We start from the raw sequence: 25,271 nt of genomic DNA, 5'->3' as shown, positions 1-25,271 counted from the left end.
ATCAACGTCACGGGCATAGTCTTAGCTCTCAAATTCCGTTTAGTCTGTTCAATTTGCTTGTTTTAATCTCGAGATATGCTTACTTAACAACGAAAGGGTAAAATCACAATTGTGCCACTTTTACTATACTAGGGAAGAGGGCTGTACATGTAAATCAATGATAGCATCAAGTTTATCAAGAGTTCCTTCGTGAAATCAAAAGAATGCACCAATTACACAACAATACATAATTGTTTTTAATGTTTTATCATGATAAAGGTATAATGGTTCTCTTTTTTCCACTTACGACAAATTAAACTATAAATAAATATTTCACATTCTGCTGTAAAATTAAATACATCTGCATGTCAATGATTACCATGGTAAATACTGTTCTCATTTGTCATTCAAGACATGTTAAAAGACAAACAAATATTGCACACTTATAGGTTAATGAACTTTGACAAGTTCATGAAATTAGACAAATTAATGAAATTAGACAAATTAATGAAATTAGACAAAATAATGCACGCGCACTGGTGTTGATGCGTCTAATGCACGAGCCCCGAAGGGAGAGTGCATTAGACGCATCAACATCAGCTATCATTGATTTACATGCACCAGCCATATTCCTATAGTAAAAGTGGCACAATTGCGATTTTACCCTTTCTTTGTTAACTAAACATATCTCGAGATTAAAAAGAGCAAATTGAACAGAACAAACGGTATTTGAGAGCTAAGACTGTGCCCTTGACGTTGATGTAAGCATCATGTCACAACGGTATTTTCTAATTGCCAAAGAGGGTGCTTTTCACTTGCACAATTTTTTTTGAGACAGGCTGTATAGCAAATTTCACCTTCATTTTCGGCTAAATTGACATTTTTTCTCTCGCTTCGCGCGCACAAATGTCCTGCTAAAATCTATGCTCATTTCCCTCTAAATTGTAATGCTCCGGCCACCACCGTCGATCTTATACCTAAACCAAGCATTGGCCACTTGACTGCACATGTCTTCCTCAAGTATGAAATGGAATGAATATTTGCGCACTGCGAGCACATAATTGGGCCGAACTAATGCTCACTGTCATTTTTTTTCTTGCCCTCCATCAGACAAAAAGTTCAGACACGCTCCTGATTCCAACTCTTTACTAATGGGCCCCCAGGATATTTTGCTGACAGGGCCCTTTTCCTTAAATCCGCCTCTGCTCCTGGTGTATCGTCTGCTTTGCAGTGTGGTCGAATCACAGTTGTCAGTTGCTCTGGGTACACTAAAGGTAATATTTGTTCCGCCACTACCAAGAGGAACTTCCCTGGTTATGTATTGGGTGTATTAGTACATTAGGGTGATGTAGTATCGACTGCGAAAAAGAAGTGTATTTATTATATAAATTTTTATACCTGTATAATATAGATCAAGAAAATTTTATGCATGAAGTGCGTGCGCGTGAAGGAACCGCAAACTGATGGAACAAAGAATAATTTTCCAACTTAGGACACTTAAACCAGCAGGCATAAATCTGCAATTCACTGCATTTAACTTTAATCACTCTGGCAAAGTACCGGAAGTTACATTCGGCCACGCCTAAATTTGAGATTTATGTTGTTAACACCAGCAAATATGTGTAAGCAAAACAAAGATTTGCAGTTATAATGCCACTCAGATTTTTATTATTTTGAATTTTGGCACACTAAAAGCAAATATTTTGGATTCATTCATGCAAAATGATGTAATTTAAGGCCATGAACCAGATACAGGTTTCGCAAGCATAAAAGTCTTATCGTTTTAAAGCATATTCTTAAACACTTGAGAACATTCCTGCAATCTTATTGGTTTTTACCCGTGTGATATTATACAAATACAACATGTTTTGAGGGGAAGTAGTCAAAACTACCGATCCCGAGGTGTTGGATGATTTGACTACTTCCCGACTCCTGTATTGACTGGTTCATCGCATGATGTATCCCCGAACTCTATCCGTTCTAAGTAGATTCTGGCTAATGGTTTAATGGGTACACCTGATGAACTATAAAATGGTGACTCCTCATTGGCTGGGAATGAACTAGTTATTGCATGGATTGGTACTTGTGGTCTGGTTGGTGCATTAGCTGCCTGTAATTGGTCAACAAAGAAAAGAACATAACAGATCTAATCAGCTGCTTTGAACAAACATACAGTGAAACCAAAATAATGACATGGTTTAGTTACTTTAGATCACCTGTCATGGCTCAGGATATTGATCTTTTCCCATTAATTATTTATTGATCAGTCACTCTTACTGGATGTTCATTCATACCCAATTTGGGTGCTTTCTTTGCTGGATGCAGTGAAACAGCCCAAATATTCAGTTTTGGGTGCTTTTTTGGATAATGTTAAATTGAAACAATGGGCTACTTGAAAGTTATTTACCGCACCTAGTAGATCAATTTACCAAATCTTAAAGCTCAAGGGGTTTGTTAATGCTTGATTCATTTGTGATTAAAATGTCAAAAAAACCCAATTAGGTCAAGTCTAAGGATTGAGTCATTTATTCATAACTCACCGTATATGTAAGTCCACTATCTGTTCCAGCATCCCATGGCTGCAAATCAAACACCTTCATCCCCTCCCATCCGCAATCCTCAGTGCATAGGTTGGCTTTACTAATTCCCACCCACCAATCTGGACTGGGTCCCAGCATGGTCAATACAGAAACAAGGTTATGGGTTCGATTCGTTCTGAAGAGTGCTGTCATATTTCCAATTGCTGGCCACAATCCTGGAGCTGTGATGACTGTCTTAATATTACTACCCTGTGGGACAAATTGACAAAGACATTGTGAGTTGTTGGTATTTGTTATTTATATTTAGGGCAATCACTGGTTTTGACAGGTCTCAAAATTATATTCAGCCAGCAAGATCATTCCTTCAAAACATATATTAGCACACAAGACCTAAAATTACCACAAAATACTGAATCAGGAATATAGTTCTGAAGTAACATGCTATGGATTTTGAATAAGACCGATTATCAAGATAAAGCCAACGATCTTCTCAATGACACTGATACTGACACCACATACTTAAGGGAACTGGAATGAGCGTTTTGAGCGTTTCGACAGCATTTTTGTGGGACATGAGAGCACATCAGACCTATCGAATTGCATTCTAAATACGAAGAATGTCTTTCTGATATCAAATAATTTTCATTTTATGAAATTCACGATATAATACAAATTTTATGACAAATTATAAAAATTTGATATTTTTCACATTTGGAGATATAACAGTCCTCGAAGTAAATTTTATAAATTTAATGATATAGTCTTAAAGTGTATGTAGCTGATGGGAGGAAAAGCCGACGATCAATTGAAAATTTTGACCTTTCATATTGAAGATATGGATTTTTTTCCCAAAAAGACCTAATTTTTTTTTTTTTTTTTTTGGAAAAAAAATCCATATCTTCAATAAGAAAGGTCAAAATTTTCAATTGATCATCGTCTTTTCATCCCACCTACATACATTTTAGGTAGAAATCATCAGATTTAAAAAGTTTACTTCGAGTACTGTTAAATATCAAAAATATCAATTTTTAATGATTTGCCATAAAATGTGTATTATATTGCGAATTTCAAAAAATCAAAATTATTTGATATCAGAAGGCCATTCTTCGTATTCAGAATGCAATTCGATATGGCTGATGTGCTCTAATGTCCCACAATAAATACTGTCCAAACGTTCATACCCCTTCCCTTAAAGCCATATTATAACATTTTCAAATAGATTAGCATTTCTTTGCCATAAAATGTTAGCTTTTACTGTCAGATATATCCCCTCTTATTTTTGAGCCAAACAACTACGGCAAAGCAAAGAAAATTGGAATTTACTACCAAGGGCACATGTCGCCAATACGTACCACTCCTTCGGTCGTGTTGTGTATATCACCGTCCCGCACGCCGTGTACGTACTGTGTGTTATGAACATCGTGTATGCGTTCTACTAATGATTCCATCGTAATAATAAAGCGCCGGTTCCGGCGTTTTATTCAAAATCTCGGATTTTGACAAAACTACAGCACCTAGAGTCTTGATTTTTGCAGGGTATATTGGTTTAATAAAGCACAATTTAATCGTGTAAAAAAAGGAATTTTAAAAATTCAGTGAGGGCGTCTTCCTCAGCAAATGTTATAATATGGCTTTAACTCACAATGAAACTTTCTATACCCAAATAGAGGGCGCCGCTATGGTCTCCCCCGTGAGTCCCATTGTCGAGGATTTGTTCATGGAGGACTTCGAAGACAAAGCGCTCTCCTCTTTCCATTCCCCACCACGGTTCTGGGGACTCTACGTCAATGACACCATGATAGTCCTTAAAACGTGTGACATTGACAATTTTACGGTTGAGCGAGAGAACAATCAGCGTATAGCTATGTTAGATGCTCTTATCCGAAGGGAATTGGACGGATCACTCTCATTCAGCGTGTACAGAGAAGCTACTCACACTGATCAGTACTTAAATTTCAATAGCCATCAACCTCTCGAGCACAAACTGGGTGTTATAAGAACACTAAAACACCGTGCCAATGTCATCTCTTCTGACCATGACAGTCTGGAACAAGAACTTCATCATGTTCATCAAGCATTGTCAGTTTGTGGCTACACTAAATGGGCCTGGAACTTAACTGGCAGTAAGAAGATCACTCCTAAGCCTCTTGCTTAACGTGATACCCCACGGTGGGTCGCATAAGCTTGCCTTACATCCAAGGGGTTACTAAAGCTCTCAGCAGGAAGATCAGGAAAGCAGGGGTAACTGTTCATGTCCGGCATATTAACACTATCCGCAATATGCTTGTCAGTTAGCAAAGACAAAGTTAGCAAATCCGACCGTACATGTATTGTCTACGACATTCAGTGTGAAGATTGTGACTCACGGTATATCGGCGACACAGAAAGACACCTTTGCAAACGGTTGAAAGAACATAATCGCGAGAGCTCACCGGTTGGGTCACACATGAAAACTCATAGTCATCAATTATTCCTGAAGAAGTGGACATCTTAAATACAGACTCTATATAGATGGTTCCAGCGGGGGTGAAAGAATCCATATACATTGCTGCTCATAACCCGGATCTCAATAAGGACAGGGGCCGCCGCCACCTACCAGCCGTCTACCAACCTGTCATCCTGTCATGTGACTCTGACGTCATATCTAAGTCACATGACCAAAATTCCGCTCCAGTCAACCACTCTTGAAAAAGTCTCGTCGGATGACGGACGAAAATTTGAGTAAGTCAAATTTTTTTCTTAAATTGTGTGACCAGTTTAAATTTACCTTAACATGCTATGGAAAGCTTACATTTTTATGCAAAATTCATATTTTTCTTTAGCAATTATGGCAACCGGATCTCGTTCTATTGACCTGATCATTCCAATTCAATTCACCAATGATCACTGACTCTTTGCGCATTGAACATAAAACCTTCACCGCTATAAATACACAGTGTGCATACTGCAGTTACTGTCCGTTTTCCTATACACAATACACAGTGCTCTTTCCCATTGACGCGTGACCCTACAAATAGCCCTACGTTAAAAGTATGGGGATATGACTAGTTAACGTCGCTGTGTGAAAAATAACCGGCCAATATTAAAAGTACTCTTCTAAAGTTCTAGAAAATATAGTTTTTAACATGTCCTAAATTTTAGCTAATTTAGATGTTTGGAAATATTCGTACTTTGGTGTTTTAGTTAATGTTATAGGTAATAGTACATTGCCTGGTTAACGTCGCTGTGTGAAAAATAACCGGCCAATATTAAAAGTACTCTTCTAAAATTCTAGACAATATAGTTTTGTAACATGTCCTAAATTTTTAGCTAATTTAGATGTTTGGAAATACTCGTACTTTGGTGTTTTAGGAAGGATATGTAAACGACAGATAACACCAAAAAATATGAAGAAATTATTTCCAACCCGTGTTAAGTCAACAATCATTATGTTGCTCATTTTCAAGAATGCTGGTTTACAAAAAGCACGCCATTGTCTCATTTCGTGAACAAAGGTACACATACCATTGTTTCCTTTCGTTTCCTTTATAATCGGTTACCCAACTGAAGCTATGAATACCAGCTTTATTGCGATATCGCACATGAAAACAGACACTTGTGCACAACCAGAGAAGATCCGATTTAATCAGTTGAGCTGTTTCAATGAGTGTTATCTTGGTTTAATAGCTTTTAATGGGGTTAAGTCCTGCAAAGGTCGAGATGAATTCTACTGTAGACATGACTGCATCATGGCCGCCCTCAAAAGACGCTTTGAGAACAAATTTTGCTCCTACATCTAGTGTTTGCTCAGAGGCTGTAGGTCGCAATTTTGGCCCAGTGAAAATTACATTTGGTGCTCACAAATTTGCTATGTTGTATCACAACCAGTCGATGTAGCTCTATATATATGGGCTTACCTGTGCTCTGATTTCCCTTTCTAATGCTTTAGGGGATCCAAGCTCAGCAACTTGTTTGATTCCTAGTGTTGACATACCACCGTACTCCCATATGGTATAATCTCTTGTGTGGGATGCACCAATTAAATCAGACCAATGGTCATAACCTAAATAAGATAATAAGATCTAAGATAAGGAGAATACAGTAAATGTCTTTATTGAGTGATTATATACCAAATGAAAACATTTTTGATGATCAGTTGTCACTTGAGACTCATTAGGAATATTAATACATAATTAAACATTGTTATATCGATTCCTCAGTTTACCAGAGAGAAATTTACTATTTATGCATGCAAATTTGAAAATCTGCACTTTTGAATAATTTTTGGTTTTCAATAGACCCAAATGAAAATGCCCCTCGCAATTTTAAGCCAATTTGGTGTTTTGAGCACCAAAGATGATACTTCCCACATTTATTATTGAGAAGAATTATTAGTCGTTCAGTCTTGTAGTTCTTGAGCTTGAAGTCCAAACGTGCCATAATATTTGTTGGTATTTATTATTATTCTCTAGACTTTGAGAAGTGAGAATGTAATATGTAAAACATTCATGTATTAATCCTAATTACAATAAGGCAGTATAAACTTATCCCTCAATTTCTGGGATTAGACAGATTTTGTTTTGATTTTTGTTTTTTGGATTTTCAAACATTTAAAGACTTTAGAGTGCTTAAAGAAAACTTTATACAGCTAAATAAGTTTATTAAAGAACAAAGATCACTTTCAAGTCTTTCGTGGTACTATAATTTTTTTCATGTGGTCTAAATCTAACCAAGCTCTGGATGTCCTCCCTGGAGCCATGCAGGCAACATAAGGGGCACCTCCACTCACGACTACCATGGCAGTGGTAGGGTTATTTCCATATTGCTTCAATGCAAATGAAACGGTATTGGTAAATCAAGCCAACACATAATATTATTTTTAGGTAATTCCCATTTCATTTTCCTACCCAAATCGCGTAGTGCCCTTTAAATTTCATTTCTGCATTACGTCCTTTAATGGGCGCTTCTGCCCATGTGCGGTTCAATCAATTATCTCCGTCAGCCAATCAGCGTGCCGTACGTATTCAATCAATTAACCGTTCAGCCAATTAGCGCGCCGTACGTATTCATTCAATTAACCGTCAGCCAATCAACGCGTCCGACATGCTGGCCGGCTGGGCGACCGCATGTCATTCTCGTCCTTGCTGTGCAGGTGAATATATGCAGTTTTTCTTATTCACGTTTTAATTTCATTATTTTTAGAGTATTAAAATTGTTTCGGAATTAAATCGTTCCAAATTTATGTACAAGTCACACCCAAATGCTACTTCAGGATAGTTAGGTTTTTATTATGAGATTGTCATGTAAGCCACTTTTATTTTATTTCTGCTTTGGAGAAAGATACTTAAAATGTCATGTGATTTTATTCATGCATTGGTAAAAGTATACCTAGATTGTCATGTACAAGGCCTATGATCCTATTTAGGCCTATGCGTTGTGTGAAAAAGTATTTAAATATTCATATATATTTATGTGAATATTACGCGTTCACGGAAGGACGTGGTAAGTGATGGGCAATATGTATTATTTATTAATTTTATTTTATTTTATTGATTCCAACGGACTTTGTGCATGTGTTTGCTTTTAGTAGGATATACTTAGGCCTACAGGCCTGAGTGGATTATCAACTAATATGGAGACGTGGGGATTAACGCCGGCCCTGTGAGTAGCCCGGGGTTAATCCTGAGAGAAGTATCAACGCTGGTGGGGTTAGTTTACCCCGAAATGAGCCGGGAGAAGAGAGAGGAGATAGCCAAGCTGCATTTTGGGCGAGCGCTGGGGACCGTGGAGCTGAGAGAGGAGGTCTTTCGGGTGAGGTCCAAAACTTTGGGGGAGGCAATAAGTAGTGCAGAGGCCATGGAGTCATTTCTCCACAGTGAGGAGGAACGGGTGAGGAATGGTGTTCATGGCGAGAAAGTAGGGCCAGGAAGTTCGGTGTCGGTAGGAGTGTATGCAAGGCCAAATAGTGCTAGGTCCCAGCAGCGGGTGGCTATAGCAGAGGGACAAGATTTGCGAGCCGGTAATTTAGAGTATGGCGAGCAGTGTATGTCCTGGCTGGACGCGAAGACAGATAGTAAGGTGGCAGAGATGGAAGCGAGAATGGACTCGATAGACACCTGACTGAAAGCCGTTGAGGTGATGATGCGGAATACTGCCCCCAAAGAAAGTAGAATTCAAAAGTGCACGGGCCCCTCAGACAGCTGAAAGACCACCGAGGGGGTCAGTGTCAGCAGGAGTATATGTTAGACAAAAGTGTGTGTCTCGGGCGTTGACCATAGAGGGGATAGTAGTGTAAGAGTAGGGTCTAGTAAGGAGCAGCGAGTTAGAGAGAACGTACAGGAGGGTATGGAGGAAGTAGTTGGAGAGAGGCAGAGCAGTAAAGGAGGTGCACGAGGTGATAGGAGATTATGGAAGGAGGCAGTTGGGAGGACGAAAGGGAGTGTGAGGAGAGAAGATCAGGACTGGGAGGGGGCAGTAGAAGCGAAGGAGGTGTACACGGTGATAGGAGGCTAAGGAAGAACGAGGTAGTAGGAAGGTCGGAAGGAGGTGTGCGGAGAGGATATCGGGACTGGGAGGGGGGCAGTAGTGGAGAAGGAGGTGTGAGAGGAGTTACTTTGGAGAGCATAAGGGACATGCAATTACGAGATAGGGTGATTGGCCCTATGTTGAGGGGGAAGATAGAGGGCAGAAAACCAGTGTGGGGAGTAGTGCCGCAATGTTACATGAGACAGTGGGAGGTATTGAGTGTGAAGGAGGGGGTTTTGGTCCGGAGATGGGAAAGTCAAGATGGCGAGGTGGTTGATTGTGTTACCACGGGGACTACAGGAGCAGGTGTTGGAGGAGTTGTGTGTAACGGGGGCTGGGGGAGGATTAAGAACTAGGAATGTATTGGCTGTGGTGAGGCAGAGTTATTATTGGGTGGGGATGGGTGATGACGTGAGGGATTACTTACAGTACCGGGGTTTGACTTGGACGGTGTGAGGAGAGCTGTAGTGTCACATGATCGCAGTGTAGTGAGTAATGGTGTAAGACCAAGAGGACCAGGTGTTCATGTCAAGCCAGGGGACTTTGTGTGGGTGTGTGGTAATCAGGTACCAGGGAGAGTTGATGGAGATTCCGGTGGGCCTTACATGGTGTTGGCTAACTTGCCCGGAGGTGCGGTGCGTGTACAGAGGAGTAGGGGTAGTAAGCCAATGGTTGTTAGTGCAGGACGGGTGACAGTATGCGAGGGACTGAATTTGGAACCTTGGAAATGTGGGTTTCCGGTGATGGATCGTGAGCTGGGGCCAATGGTGCATGGTAGAGCAGCAAGTACCGGAGGACAGTGGAGCAGATGGGTAGAGAGTAGAGCTAACTAGAAGTCATCAAACATGCAGAGTAGTCAGGTGTGGAGGAGTTGTAAATAAATTTTGTTGCAGTTTTAGTTGTATTTAAAGTTGCGTTGAGGTTGTTGTATATTTAAGTAAAATCAAACGTGCGGTTGAAGTAGTTTGGGAGATGTCTTCATCGGTGATCTTTGTGGCTGTGTGTGAGGGATGAGTTAATATGGGTGCATGGTTCTTCAAATGATGATGTGTTTTCTACGGACGAGACAGGGAGACTGTATTTAGGGACTTGTCACACTTATTCCCTTATATATAGGAGTATGGAAATGTTGTCAGGACAACGGGGAGTCAGTGATAGTTTCAGGAGTTATATGCTATGTGTTGTGCCAAATATAGATGGTGGTGATGTCTGTACGTCACCGGACTCCGTGGTAGCGCCTTGAGGACGATAGCTTGGGAGAGTCAAGGACACTGGTTCGGAGTGAAGTTCCAAACCGTCCTATTACCAATGCAATCAAGTAGAGATGAGCTTACCAATCAAACTCCCATGACCATGACTTACGAAGAGAATAGAGGAGGGGAATAGAGAGGCAACCAGTCGGCGAAGAGACGGAGGAAAGGAAGACGGGGAAGCAGAGTAACAGGAGTATCGGGGGGAACTTATGAACTTCTGGTGGTACACGCATGTTAGGGTGATAGGCTGGTCCTTTACCAGAGAGAGGGGACAAGCTCCCTCCACCGCCTTAGCCGTCTTTGTACTGCACCTTCTGCAGTACCCTTTATTATTTTGTTTTTCTCTCCGAGTGACGATTGGTATTACCAGTAGTTTTTTTTGATCGTGAATCACAAGGAGAAGGAGTGTTCAGAGCACTAGATTATTCTAAACTTATATGTATAGCTGCGGTGTTAGAGGATACTTACCGTGGTGGGACCACCAGACTCTCATTCCAGCGGTAGAGTGAAGGCTACTGCCAAACCGTCTCTTCTTCCAATACCTTTCTAGCCATAGATGGGCTGACTAACCATTTCCCCATGACCATGACGTACATACTTCAGAAGATGGTAGCAGTTAGACATTCGAGTGGTTAATGATGACGGACAACCAGCATCGCAGATGTCAGAACTGACAGACTGATACAGACGATATCCATGAAGACCGCAGTGCAAGATTGAAGACTTAGGCCATTTCCATTAGCTAGGAGTAGAGTAGTGTAGTACTAAGATAAGGCAGCATTTACCAATGCCGTTTATTTTGTTTTTGCGTCCATGTGCCAGGGACGGCACATTGTGGGAGGGGGCTGTGAAACGGTATTGGTAAATCAAGCCAACACATAATATTATTTTTTAGGTAATTTCCATTTCATTTTCCTACCCAAATCGCGTAGTGCCCTTTAAATAGTGCCCGTACGTATTCAATCAATTAACCGTCAGCCAATCAACGCGTCCGACATGCTGGCCGGCTGGGCGACCGCATGTCATTCTCGTCCTTGCTGTGCAGGTGAATATATGCAGTTTTTCTTATTCATGTTTTAATTTCATTATTTTTAGAGTATTAAAATTGTTTCGGAATTAAATCGTTCCAAATTAAGTTAGGGTATTGTGTATAGAACGCGGGGAGGTGGTTTTTGAGATCGTGAAATCCATTTTAAAATGTGTTTTGGATGATTTTCATCATGCGTGATTTGAGTGATTTGGGCATGTTGTTTCCCACGCGTATTGGTATGCATAGCGCCTGCATCCAAAATTCTTGTCGTTTATGGTTTCAAATGCACCTCCTAAATCACGATTTCTCATTATAGTATTTTATAATCGTAGGTCCTAAACCAGGCAGCATACCTTTGCCCTTACTATGGTGTGCAATTCAGCTTTCTAGGTAAAGTGGGAAGTGAGAAAGAGCTGGATTAGTTTGGTGTTGTGAATTATTTTATTTGTGTAATTAAAAATGGTTTCCATTACGGTGTGCTTGCTTACTCGGCGACATGGCGTACATGCAGGGTTATGCCTTCGAGTTCAAAGATGCGTGTACAGCACGGGTACACTACTGGGAGTGCATATACAATGTACATGTGTTAATTGCGTCAATACGGGGTTTCCCCGTTTTATATTTTCGGATCTTAGATTTAATTAATTAAAGACGTGGCATGTTGTGCATAATTAATAGGGATCATTATATTTTCGCGTTGTATTATTTTCGTTTGGAAAATAATACTCACACTCTCTCTCTCTCTCTCACACTTTTCACAAATTATTATGTGTTTGCAATGTTGCCTGACCTTTGACATTATTCATGCTTATTATCTAATATACAGACATAGGCCTCCACCAAAAGTAGTCTTGTAACGAAAATACAATTTGTTCAAATCATAGAGGCTTTAACATTTAGATCATAGTATTTATGTACAAGTCACACCCAAATGCTACTTCAGGATAGTTAGGTTTTTATTATGAGATTGTCATGTAAGCCACTTTTATTTTATTTCTGCTTTGGAGAAAGATACTTAAAATGTCATGTGATTTTATTCATGCATTGGTAAAAGTATACCTAGATTGTCATGTACAAGGCCTATGATCCTATTTAGGCCTATGCGTTGTGTGAAAAAGTATTTAAATATTCATATATATTTATGTGAATATTACGCGTTCACGGAAGGACGTGGTAAGTGATGGGCAATATGTATTATTTATTAATTTTATTTTATTTTATTGATTCCAACGGACTTTGTGCATGTGTTTGCTTTTAGTAGGATATACTTAGGCCTACAGGCCTGAGTCGATTATCAACTAATATGGAGAAGTGGGGATTAACGCCGGCCCTGTGAGTAGCCCGGGGTTAATCCTGAGAGGAGTATCAACTAATATGGAGAAGTAGGGATTAACGCCGGCCCTGTGAGTAGCCCGGGGTTACTCCTGAGTGGATTATCAACTAATATGGAGAAGTAGGGATTACCGCCGGCCCTGTGAGTAGCCCGGGGTTAATCCTGAGTGGATTATCAACCAATGTGGAGAGTAGGGATTAACGCCGGCCCTGTGAGTAGCCGGGGTTAATCCTGAGTGATTATCAACTAATATGGAGAAGTAGGGATTAACGCCGGCCCTGTGAGTAGCACGGGGTTAATCCTGAGTGGATTATCAACTAATATGGAGAAGTAGGGATTAACGCCGGCCCTGTGAGTAGCCCGGGGTTAATCCTGAGAGGAGTATCAACTAATATGGAGAAGTAGGAATTAACGCCGGCCCTGTGAGTAGCCCGGGGTTAATCCTGAGTGGATTATCAACTAATATGGAGAAGTAGGGATTAACGCCGGCCCTGTGAATAGCCCGGGGTTAATCCTGAGAGGAAAGTATCAACTAATATGGAGAAGTAGGGATTAACGCCGGCCCTGTGAGTAGCCCGGGGTTAATCATGAGTGGATTATCAACTAATATGGAAAAGTAGGGATTAACGCCGGCCCTGTGAGTAGCCCGGGGTTAATCCTGAGTGGATTATCAACTAATATGGAGAAGTAGGGATTAACGCCGGCCCTGTGAGTAGCCCGGGGTTAATCCTGAGTGGATTATCAACTAATATGAGAAGTAGGGATTAACGCCGGCCCTGTGAGTAGCCCAGGGTTAATCCTGAGTGATTATCAACTAATATGGAGAAGTAGGGATTAACGCCGGCCCTGTGAGTAGCCCGGGGTTAATCCTGAGTGGATTATCAACTAATATGGAGAAGTAGGGATTAACGCCGGCCCTGTGAGTAGCCCGGGGTTAATCCTGAGTGGATTATCAACTAATATGGAGAAGTAGGGATTAACGCCGGCCCTGTGAGTTGCCCGGGGTTAATCCTGAGTGGAGTATCAACTAATGTGGAGTAGTATTCCTTAGAGTACTGTGGTATTAGAGAGGATATTATTTTGGCGAGTTATTATTTGTATATGGTGGGGGCCTAATGGTTTGTATATTATATTTTGTTATAACACAGTCTGTTGGAATCATATTGTTTATTATGTTGTATTATGAAATAGTGATGATACATAAAGATGCATACCTCAGGTGTGACATTTGTTATGTATTATTGAAAATCTGGTCAGCACCTAGAGGGGAGCCATGCTGCCCAGATTTTCATTTGGCAAAAAGTAGTTGTGTTTTATAGGATTTTTTTTGATAATTATTATGATGATACTTAACCAATACATGCTTGCATGTGTTCGTAAGTGTCATTACTATTAGCATGCGCTGAGCGGGGCTACTATGCCCAATTTTTCATTTAGTACCAAAATAACTTAGGTTTTTGTAGGCCTTTCATGTTAAATTGTATTAACACACATTTTTCCTGATCATTCTCGTCCTTGCTGTGCAGTCATTCTCGTCCTTGCTGTGCAGTCATTCTCGTCCTTGCTGTGCAGTCATTCTCGTCCTTGCTGTACAGAGGGTGCTAGCTGTGTAGTAATGCAGGGGTAGTATAGGAGTAGGAAGCTAAAGTATAGGATATGGGTGTGACTAAGTCTTGTATGCTGTAGTCTGGAGTAAATAAAATATTGTTGAGGATAATTGAGAGAACGACCTACTTGAAGAGTTATTTAGATGCATTTCTGTTTGTAAAAGATACTCTGAAGGTGGGGTTCTGCCCCCACGACTTGCCCACGTCTCGTGCAAAACTTCTCGTGTTCCCATTTTGGGAACTGGTGTCAACCCGGCCACCTGACTTTCATAATCAAGTCACCTAGCTAACCAGGTATTTATTTTTAAACCACATTGAGACCTTTCACGCCCCTGGGCAATCGGCCGTCCCGCCACACAAATATCACCCGAAATGTTTGTTGGAGAATCTCCATCAGAAGTAACCTACATGTACAATGTATTATTCATATCTAACTGGCATGAACATCAAAATGCTTGGTCGTGTGTAACAAATGCTCACATCAACTCATATGATACTGATAACACTAAGCAGCTTTACTCCTTGTACTTTTATAAAATAATAAAATAAATTTTGGATTTGGTCCTGTGTCATAAACTGGGGTACCTTTGTGTTACATGTCACAATTTGTTGAAAATCAGAGGTGGTGTGGTATAAAGTGCTGTAACATTTTTTTCCATAAATCTGACAATAGTAAAAGTATATATTTTCGGATAGGTTATAATATAGGGATAATAACTTTTTGATTTTCAAGTTGAATTACAGGGTTGCCCAAAATATATACAGGGTGAAACAAAAAGAAAGTGCTTGAAAACTTGTCAATGAAATTTATCTATTTATTTTCCACTGAAATGATTTTAGCAATAATTGTGATATATTTGAATAGTATAATGACGAAGCTTTCACAAAATATACAGTTTGTTTAAGTTTTGCCTAAAGTTAAAATATACAGGGTGTGCCAAATACCTTTAGATAATAAAATATTTAGATAACTGTTAATATGTACACATTATTTGGCCGAGTATTAACAAATGAATACCCGAATATACTCCAGAATGACTTGAATGTTGCAGATTACAGTAAAAATGTTAAATTATGCCATACAAAATTATACAGTGTGTCATTAAAAAGTAACAAAACATAATTTCTATGTAAAATTATACAGGGTGTGATTTAATAGTAACGCAACAGGTTGAAAGAGGTCGAAAAAGAGGAAAGTAAGCCAAATTATTAACGAGTCAATCAAAGTCGCTATCTTGGTACCATATTGCACCCCATTTGTTGTTAGTTGGAAAGAATTTCAAACAAATTCATGTACAGACCTCTCGTTTCGCTTAACGGGGATTCCCTTACAGATTCACTCTTAAAACATAAATTCCACGTATATTGTGAACGTCAGCGCATTATTATGACAATTATTATGACAATAAATCAAAATAATGACGACAAAAGGTTCATTTGAGACATTGCGACACTGAAACATTGCGAAACTGGTTAGGTTAGGGTTTAAGACGCGGTATAGCTAAGTTTATAAGCATATTCAGCAGTTGGCCTAATTAAAGATACGGACGGTAGACATTGACCAGTGAACTACATTCATTGTGTTTGTAAAGTACAATCCACCTTATTGGTCAAATATTAGTCGCCTCTAGATAGAGTATAGGGCGTCCATACGTCCATACACCATAGGTTCTCGAATGTAAAGATTCAGGCTAATTAAAACTCGATATTGGTTGGTTATGTATATCATATTATACTTGAGATGCAGGTGTTTTAATCAGTCTACGTAAAAGGCAGTATATACAATAAAATACTGTGTGTGGTTGTATTTAGTAGGTAATTGGTATATGAATGATTTGCAATCAGTTTGCTGCCAAGGTAAAACGTAAGTATATGTTGCTTTTTGCCTTGGAGACCAGACTAGACAATTAGTTGCGTGCCGATTTATGCATGACCCTGAGATTGAACTTAAACCTACTCCGAGACAATCGCTTGACGTTATTGACATGAATAGAAACAATGACGGTGACTTTTTCGCCTCTAGTGCGTCTTAATAGGCAAAACATTCCTGAAGTTTATCCTTCCGTTAGCTTGCAAACAGTGTCTTTTGAATCTGTAAAGCCATTAATCATACTGTCATTTTAAGGGGTACTACACCCCTGCCCAATTTTGTGCCTATTTTTGCATTTTTCTCAAAAATTATAAAGCATTGGTGACAAGTAAAATATTTATATTATAGGGACAAGGACTACAACTACTGCACTGGAAATTTTATTTCAGCACAGACAACAGTTGTGGAGTTACAGTCAAAAATGAGGGAAAACCCATATCTGATCAATAAATCAATAACTACTTGCCTTGAGTTGCTGAATTTTCAGTGCAGTAGTTAATAGTCCTTGCCCCTATAATATACATAACTTACTTGTCACCAATGCGCTATAATTTTTGAGAAAAATGCAAAAATAGGCACAAAATTGGCCAGGGGTGTAGTACCCCCTTAATATCACCAAACCATTTTAATTTTTAATACACTGCATCGAGCGTAAAAAATTGGAAAACTAAGCATCACATGTCTAGCGATGCCGACATAATTATTCCAGGCAATCTAGCAGTTTTTCAGTCTCTCTACTTCAAACTAATTGCAATACGTACATTTTTATGATGTCCATAGAACACAATACTAAAAGTCTTCAAATATTCCAGTAGGGGAAAGGGGTATACTTTGCATAAAACCAAAATGAGAACCCAGGCTTCTGACTTAGGGTAACTTGGGGTAATATGGCAGCTAGCAGTAACTACCCATTTTCGCAAAATTGCCGTGTAAAATTGTTGATTTTCTGATGGATAATCAGGCTGCTGCACGTATTCCTATGTTTAGAGCTCAAAGGACATTCGAAAGGTCGCATTAGACCCAATGATTCAACAGTGGGCTGTACAGATTTTTGTGTAGGGTGCCATATTTCCCCAAGGTGTCATATTACCCCCAAGTGACCCTATACATTATATGTATATAATTAATGCTCCCAATACCATTGCTACATAGGATTTAGTACACCATTACATCTTTTTTCTTAAAAAGGACATTCAGAGATCTGTCAAATTCAAACTACATTATCCCCACACATGTCAAGAATATTTACATATCATAATTTATACAAAATATATAAACTGTTTATGTACACATTATTTGGCCAACTATTAACAAATGAATACCCAAATATACTCCAGAATGACTTGGATCATTCATATATATTTTATTTCGCATTCGTGGCCATGGGCCAAATTACAGAGAATAACACACAAAATTTAAAACATTTATAATTACACAAGTATTTCACATTACAGTATAAATAAACATGACATGGAAAATATATTATTACAAGGACATAAATATATGAAATTTGCACAAATAAAATAGGCCAATTACAATGTAAAAATCACCAAAAGATTTGGTTAAAAAGCACTAAAAATCAATTTTTAAACCTGCCAGCAGGATAAATCCATTATGTAAAAATGTGTACATCCATATCAGAATGCTGCACCCGTCAGCCGCCGCACGCGCATCACCCCACACAACATCAAGGAACAAACACCAGACCCATCCCAAGCGGAGGCCACTTCAAATCATCCGCAAGCGACACGGCCAAGGAATGATCTCTGCACTCCCAAACCATGTGACCTAGGGATGACCCAAAGCGACCCCCACTCGAGACAAGTCCGGCATCTACTCCCAGCTATCATGCGAAATGAGACACATGTAGCAGCCGACAGGCGCGCCCCTCTGACATGGATGTACACAAATTGAATTTAGATAAAAGCAAGTGCATGGGGCAATTAATGCATGTTTAAAAGTGTGACATAAAAGGGGATCGGGCTCTGTTTGAAACGTTTCGTGTTGGCCCTGAGTTGTGTGTGATCTTGAGCATTGCGCAAACTTCTGCCATGGACCGCGATTCTGGTGGGGGGTAATAAATGACAAGTTCTTACACTGTCACTCAGTCCATTGGCAAAAGTTCGGCAATGCTCAACCCTTCTGTCTGCAAGTTTTTTAATATTGCACTGTTGTATTGACTTTGAATATGAGATGTATTTATAGCCAAGTATGGTTCTAATTGCTCTTCTTTGTATGCGCTCAAGATCACTAGCTTGTTTACATGTGAGCCCCGAATGCCAAACCACATAAGCATACTCGAGAACAGGTCTGACATAGCTTATGTAAACAACCGTAAGTTCATCCTGGTCAAAGCCAAATCTTTTCAGGGATCTAAGCATAAAAAGACGAGTGTTAGCTTTCTTGATCATAATATCAACCTGAGATTGCCATTTCAGGTCACTTTGAATACAGATATCCAGGATCTTGGCTTTGTCAACATATTCAAGCTTGTCAGAACCAATGCTCAAGTCAGCATGATGTGGTTTGGTTTTACTGAAATTAACCTCAAGTGCCTGGCATTTCTTGGCATTAAGATTTAGGCCATTAGTAGCTGCCCAGTCTGAGAACTTACTCAGATCTTCCTGGATATGACTATTGCTATCACTAGTAGAGTTTTCAGCAAATGTGAGATCATCAACATACTTCCAGACTTCTGCATGTGCATCATCGGCGGCATCATTGATGAGGATTTGAAAACCAATTGGGCCAAGCTTGGTGCCTGCGGTACACCAGCTGTGAGTTGCACAAAGTCTGAAAGCATGTTGTTGTATCGTACACATTGCTGTCGTTGCTGAAGAAAGTTGTTCCTACGCACACCCATTTGAATTATTTTGGTGATGAGAATGGTGTGGTTGACCAAATCAAAGGCTTTAGAAAAATCAGTCAGGACAATCGTTCCGGTATTGTGACTCACTTCAGCACCAGTATGAAGGTAATGCATCATATTGACTAGATAGTGATTAGTTGACACACCTGCTACATTTCCAAATTGCCTAATGTCTAACTTGTGACTGATATCGTCAATTACCCATTTTGATACAAAACCCTCAGCTACTTTGGCGAAGATTGAGGTCAAAGAAATTGGCCGTAACTTGTCAAGAGTAGGGGGTCGTTGTTTTGGTATAGGCACAACGATACCTTGTTTCCATTGACTTGGTACGATACCTTCAGCAAATGAGGAATTAAGAATATTTGTCAAATTGATGCTCATCTCATAGGCAAATTCCTTGATGATTTTACCAGGGATACAATCAGGTCCCCCAGATTTGTTGGGGTTAATTTTCTTTAACTCAGAATAAACCTCCCAAGGGTGCAGTTTGGGAGCAGGGTCTTTGGCTGGTAAATACGCCGGTAGCTTAGATGTATCCAATGGGGGTACATGCGCAGATACTTTAGCAAACATGTCATTGACCGCATCAGCTTTACCCTTCTCATCATCACCACAAACACATGGGATGTCCAATCTGAGCTCAGATCTGCCGGAGTTAGTAACCTTTTTTATTTGTTGATACCATTTTTTAGACTCCGTTTTTTGTAGACCTCTGATTCTATTGGCATGGTAATCTATTTTTGCCTTCTCAATTTTTACGCTTGACCTCGTTTCTCAGTTTACGCCACTCTTGATCAGAGCCGGAAATGAAAACCTTTTGACGCTTCGCAATCAGGTCTTTAATCTGAGGGGTAATCCAAGGTTTGTCATTTGTGTGAACCATCTTCTTTTTTTTCAGGGAAGCATGAGCTCATACCTTGATCAAGAATGGCATAAAAAGCGTCAGCTTTATGTTGAGTACCATTTGTTTTTAAAACCATATGCCAATCAAGGCTTTGAATCCATGTTCCAAATGTTCGGATTCCTGACTCGAGCAAGGGGCGGGTGATCTGTGTTTTCCTTTTATGTTGAACAACTCTGTGCCTTTTAGGTTTCCAGAGTACGCACAAGTGATCACTTTTCCCTATTGATGAGTAGGGACACGGTTTCTCATAGCAAGCTCTCATATTATCACTTGTAATCATAAGGTCTAGGGTTGCCTGTGCTCGAGTATGGAAATCGACAATTTGGAATAGATTGTTACCATTAGTCAATTGTGATATGTTCATACGGTTGAAGTCGCCAGTGATAATAATGCCAATATCAGGATATTTGGAACGGAGAATGTCAACACTACTTAGAAGATGTTCCAGTAAAAGGGGTTGAAGTGGCGATTTAGTGGTGATGTACACAGCACAAATAGCTATAGCGGATATGCTTCTTGGCAATTTCATAGGTCTTACTTTAACCCATAGGCACTCCAGCTCGGGTGGGACTTCAATATCTGTGATGGGAGAGGCAGGTACATCCTCTTTCACATATGTGATGCGATCAAGCAAACTCAGTCGGAACTCGGAAATATTGATTTTGAGATATAGCCAAACAAAGGAAATATTTTCTTTTGATTCCTCTTGTTTTGGAAACTCTTTAATTGCTTATATCTTTGGAACGGATTGTTCAATTTCAATGGGGTTTTCTGCAAAATCCAGCTTTGTGAATGTTTTTTACCATTCTATAAGAAACTGAAAATTAAATATTTCCGAGTTCCGACTGATTTTGCTTGATCGCATCACATATATGGCTACACCACCGCCACCTTTATGTTCCCGGGACTGGGTGTATAGGTTGTAATTGCTGATGCCGAGTTGGTTTACAGGCATGAAATCTTTGAACCAAGATTCAGTGACAACGCCGACGTCAACATTGTTCTGATCAAATACCACACTAATATCATCAAACTTGTTACCAAGTGATTGGGCATTAGTCATGAAGATAACTGGGAGTTGGCTTTCTGTCGCCTTGTCCTCTTGGTTGGCTGTGGGAAAGGGTGTGGGGTTCGGTCCATCAGGTGACCAACTTTGACCACCTACCGGAACTGTATTGTCCGTGGGGAGACAGCTTGCAGGCTGGATTTTGACAAGATTATCAAAGTCTACACCTCTCCTAATGCTGTGTTGAGAGGGTTGATAGCGGTGAGAATTAACAACATTGATTTGACGTTGTTTATATCGCCCAGCACGGCATCCACGTATGGTTTTTTTCTTAGGCTTAGTATATTTAAAAAGATCAAGTTCATCGAGGCAAGCCTGAAGCTCAGCTGATGGCTTTAACTGATTGTTATTAATGCTTTTTAGGTGATCTGGTTTATAGGTAATTCGACACATTGTGCAGACGGTGACGAATTGGTAGTCAGTCAGTAAGCTTAAAACACAGTGCAGAATTCTGCAGACTCGCGTTCATTGAAGCAACAGACACCCACCAAAAGTCTTGCAATTATACACTCACGTTCAATGATAGTTCACAAAGAATGAAGACGAACAATCAGGAACACCACAGCATATCACAGTTTATCACAAAAACATGTAATTATTTTGCTGACGCTGAAAAATTGATGAAAAACACGGTTGAAAAAGACGAGAAATGGATTTGTGTTGCAGCCAGTGCTGGGCGCAATGATGTTGCAGATTACAGTAAAAATGTTAAATTATGCCATACAAAATTATACAGTGTGTCATTTAAAAGTAACAAAACATATAATTTCTATGTAAAATTATACAGGGTATGATTTAATAATAACGCAACATAATTTCTGCTATTTTAAATGTAGGACATACACATATGTTGTGAAAAGAAAAAACAGGCTTAAAAATTATTTTTAAAAGGAATGGATATTAGCCGTGTTTATACACTTCACCATACTTGTATAAGATCTTCCAAAGACACCACATTACTAAAAGCTCGTGTTGGTAAAAAATGCATCGGTGACAAATCGTTTTGTGTTGCGGCACCTTCATTATGGAACAGCCTCCCACGTAACATCAGGGAGGCTTCATCACTTCACTCTTTCAAAAAAATGCTTAAATGTCATTTGTATCCAGAATGTTGATATTTTTTGCTTATTTTTTGTTTTCTCTTTTTTGCGTGCGCTCTGATCGCTCTGTAAGAAGCGCCTTATAAAAAAATGTGTGTATGTATGTATGTATGTATGTATGTATAGGGTGTAACATAAAATTCCATGATTTGATATTTTCATAATTGTAAGTGATCTTTAACTTCAGACATACGTCGTACCTTGTTCCTTACAAAATGTTTCATACAGTGTAATTCCAGTGTACTTGGTAATGCTTAAGCATGTCAATAACTAGGCATGATAATTGAAATGTGTACAATTTGCCCAATATACATAGGCCTATTAGAATTTGGAAGTTCAAAAAATAAAAAAATATATTTTGAAAAGATTAGGGCCTATTTTGTGATACATTATACTATTTATACAAGTGATTCTATATTCCTAGAGTCAGCAGGTTTCCAAAAATGTATACTCTTACTATTCTAGGGTGATCATGGTGATTGGCTCACAAGATGAAAAAAATGTGTATGCAATGAAATTGCGCAACTTTACACTTCAAATTACTGAGTCTTGCATAACGACAAACAGCATGGTCACGTGACGTGCATTTTCCCAGATCTCGGAGGTTTGTAATTTCGCTGCCATGGTGAATCATCACAATCAGATCGCATCAACTAGGCTGGTTATCCCGAACCTGTCACAAACCTATCCACACGTAGATGGCAACATCCACCAATTATCTGTGCAGCTCCCCAAATTCCATTGGGTGAAGGAAGTTTTTGATAACCAAACAACTAATAACTGATTTTTGAAAGCAGGAGAAAACCGGAGATCCCGGAGAAAACCTCCGAGAGCGAGCATGGACCAAGTGCACATGAGTCCTTGAGCCGCGCCGGGGCTTTAACCCAGGACCTCGGTGGTGCAAGGCGAGGTAACAACCGCTGCTCTCCCTAGGGGGTTTGTTATAATAAAATCAATTTAATAATATCTAACTGCAACATTTTCCCTTTAAAATGAGACCAAATATTATTATTTCAATTAAGGTTTGCTAACAAAAATTAACAAAATTACAAATGATATAGTGAAAAGTGTGATTCTGCATAGACTTTATACAGTCCCTCCCCTAATCCTCCTCCCCTAATCCTCAACCACCCTTGGCACATTTCATTTAAAATGTCATGAAAAAATAACGAAAGATGATTTGAAAACAGCACTTTACATGAGTAATAAAGAATAAATTAGCTTAAATTTAAGGCCTTCATGAGCCTTCTGGGTGAAGAAATACTCAGGAGACAATGTTTTGTAATTCATACTGCACGTCAAAATGTAACAAAACCACCTTTTTGGATACCCCAGTATATTTCGCAGGACCATTTATAAAGCGCCTTTCTCCAGATCTGAGAGGACTCAAAGCGCTGTAATTTCGCTGCAATGGTAAATCATCACAATCCGATCGCATCAACTAGGTTGCTGCCGAACGGCGCACACCTATCCGCATTTAGATTGCAACATCCACCAATTATCTGTGCAGCTCCCCAAATTCCATTGGGTGAAGGAATTTTTTTTTTTTTTGATAACAAAACAACTAATCACCGATTTTTGCGATACAGGAGGAAACCGGAGATCCCGGAGAAAATCTGCGAGAGCGAGCATGGAATCGGGATAAACCAAGTGCACATGAGTCCTTGGGCCGCGCCGGGCTTGAACCCGGTACCTCAGTGGTGCAAAGCGAGGAAATTACCGCTGCGCCAACTCGCCATTTTCTTAGATGCTATCCTTTCATTACACTTACCTTCAGGAAAATTGCGGTGTGTGCGGCTTGACCACATCCCTTCAAAGGTGATTTTAGCCACAGGCACAGCAGTCTAAGCTCTCATCATTACTATCGCTGTTTGTATCATCTGTAAGAAAACATTGACAAATAAGAAGTAGCAAAACAGAGACAGAGACACAAAAGAAGAGGAAAACAGAAACAGGGAGAGAGAAGGAGGTGAAGAGAGAGGATGAGAGCACAGCGAAAGAGAGATATGAAAGACAGAAATGAATGAGCCTACATACCAATGTCATTTAGATTGATTCAATGCAGCACCCATATGCTATGACTGATCACAACAAAAAAAAAACATCAAACTGGGAAAACATATCAAGATTGTTTCTTTTGTGGTGCATTTCAAGTTATCATGTTAAAATATTATCATAGCTTTTATTAATCATTTTGATATTCCCCATCCAAATACGCTCCACTACTTGTATGCTGCACACATGATAATGTGACTGGTGAGATTTTCCGCCAGCCACGTGCACTTCTTGTGCCCTGGCTTGCATGGGCTTGTGCATCTGAGTCAAATGAATAGAGAGGTCCTTACCATACAGAAATTTGGGATGTATAGGAGATTTATAGTAGTTTTAAAATGTTAATAAAACATGGATATAATTATCCAGATGTGCATAATTAATGATAATAATTAAGCTGTAATTATGATTAAGCTAATGGATATAAATGTAGATGTGTAAAATTGACAATTAATTTAATTCCAATTGATGTTTTGAGATAAATAATTTTTCCACATTGTACATGGATTGATTGGACTGGAATCGGAGGAAACAGTTGTGGCATATGCAGCCAGGCTGAGAGAAAAAGCAACAGAATGCGAGTTTGGCGATAGCTACGAGGAACGTATTTTGGAACATTTAATCCAAACGATAGAAAAGCAAAGCCTAGTACAGAAAGCAATTAACAAGAAGTGGAACCTGAGTCAACTTCTCAAGGAAGCAGGTCAACTGGAAGATACTCAACTGCAACTGAAAGAGATGGGTGCGCAGTCAGGCGATGTCAAGTCAGACAAGGTGTTGTAGTTCTTGAAGTCACCAAAGGAGTCTTCTCGACTGGCGGAAGTGATGGCATTGATTATAATCCCTCATCAACAACTGCGTCATCTCATTCTGTTCAGCATGTGCCAAAAGCATGTCCGACCACTCCCAGTGGATGTATCTTTGCCTAAGGATGAAATTGTTCATGTTCCATCACTGCATGACATTAACAGCCATCCAATACCTGCATCCAGAGTACTGCAGCAGGTTGAATTATATAGATGGGCTGCCTACCACGCAGAGAGTCATACAGTCCCACCACAATATGCGTCACTGTATGATGATTGATGACCATCAAACGCGCCATTGAGTACCTCAATCCAGGACAGAGACCCGTCGTGGTAGCTGATCTGCTAATGTCCA

At 39.7% G+C, this 25,271-nt stretch overlaps 1 protein-coding gene across 1 annotated transcript; it reads right to left on the bottom strand.

Annotated features, from left to right (window-relative positions):
* Positions 1–346: 346 nt before the first annotated feature.
* Positions 347–23,879, bottom strand: LOC140135432 (spondin-1-like). Its single transcript, XM_072156928.1, has 4 exons — positions 23,830–23,879; positions 6,416–6,561; positions 2,520–2,768; positions 347–2,089 (listed from the first exon to the last, which is right to left on the bottom strand). Exons 1-4 carry the CDS (start codon positions 23,864–23,866, stop codon positions 1,898–1,900), a joined length of 624 nt encoding a protein of 207 aa, XP_072013029.1. The 5' UTR covers positions 23,867–23,879; the 3' UTR covers positions 347–1,897.
* Positions 23,880–25,271: the final 1,392 nt, after the last annotated feature.

This window comes from Amphiura filiformis, chromosome 16 (genome assembly GCF_039555335.1).
Source record: "Amphiura filiformis chromosome 16, Afil_fr2py, whole genome shotgun sequence".
NCBI classification, from domain to species: Eukaryota; Metazoa; Echinodermata; class Ophiuroidea; order Amphilepidida; family Amphiuridae; genus Amphiura; species Amphiura filiformis.
The sequence above is the reverse complement of the archived record's forward strand: the minus strand, read 5'-3'. Positions and strand labels throughout refer to the sequence as shown.

Coding starts and splice junctions, on each gene's coding strand:
- LOC140135432 (XM_072156928.1), bottom strand. CDS start 23,866: ATGTGGTCAAGCCGCACACACCGCAATTTTCCTGAAG. Junction 6,562..23,829: donor ACACCGCAATTTTCCTGAAG/GTAAGTGTAATG, acceptor TATCTTATTTAG/GTTATGACCATTGGTCTGAT. Junction 2,090..2,519: donor ATAGTGGACTTACATATACG/GTGAGTTATGAA, acceptor GACCAATTACAG/GCAGCTAATGCACCAACCAG.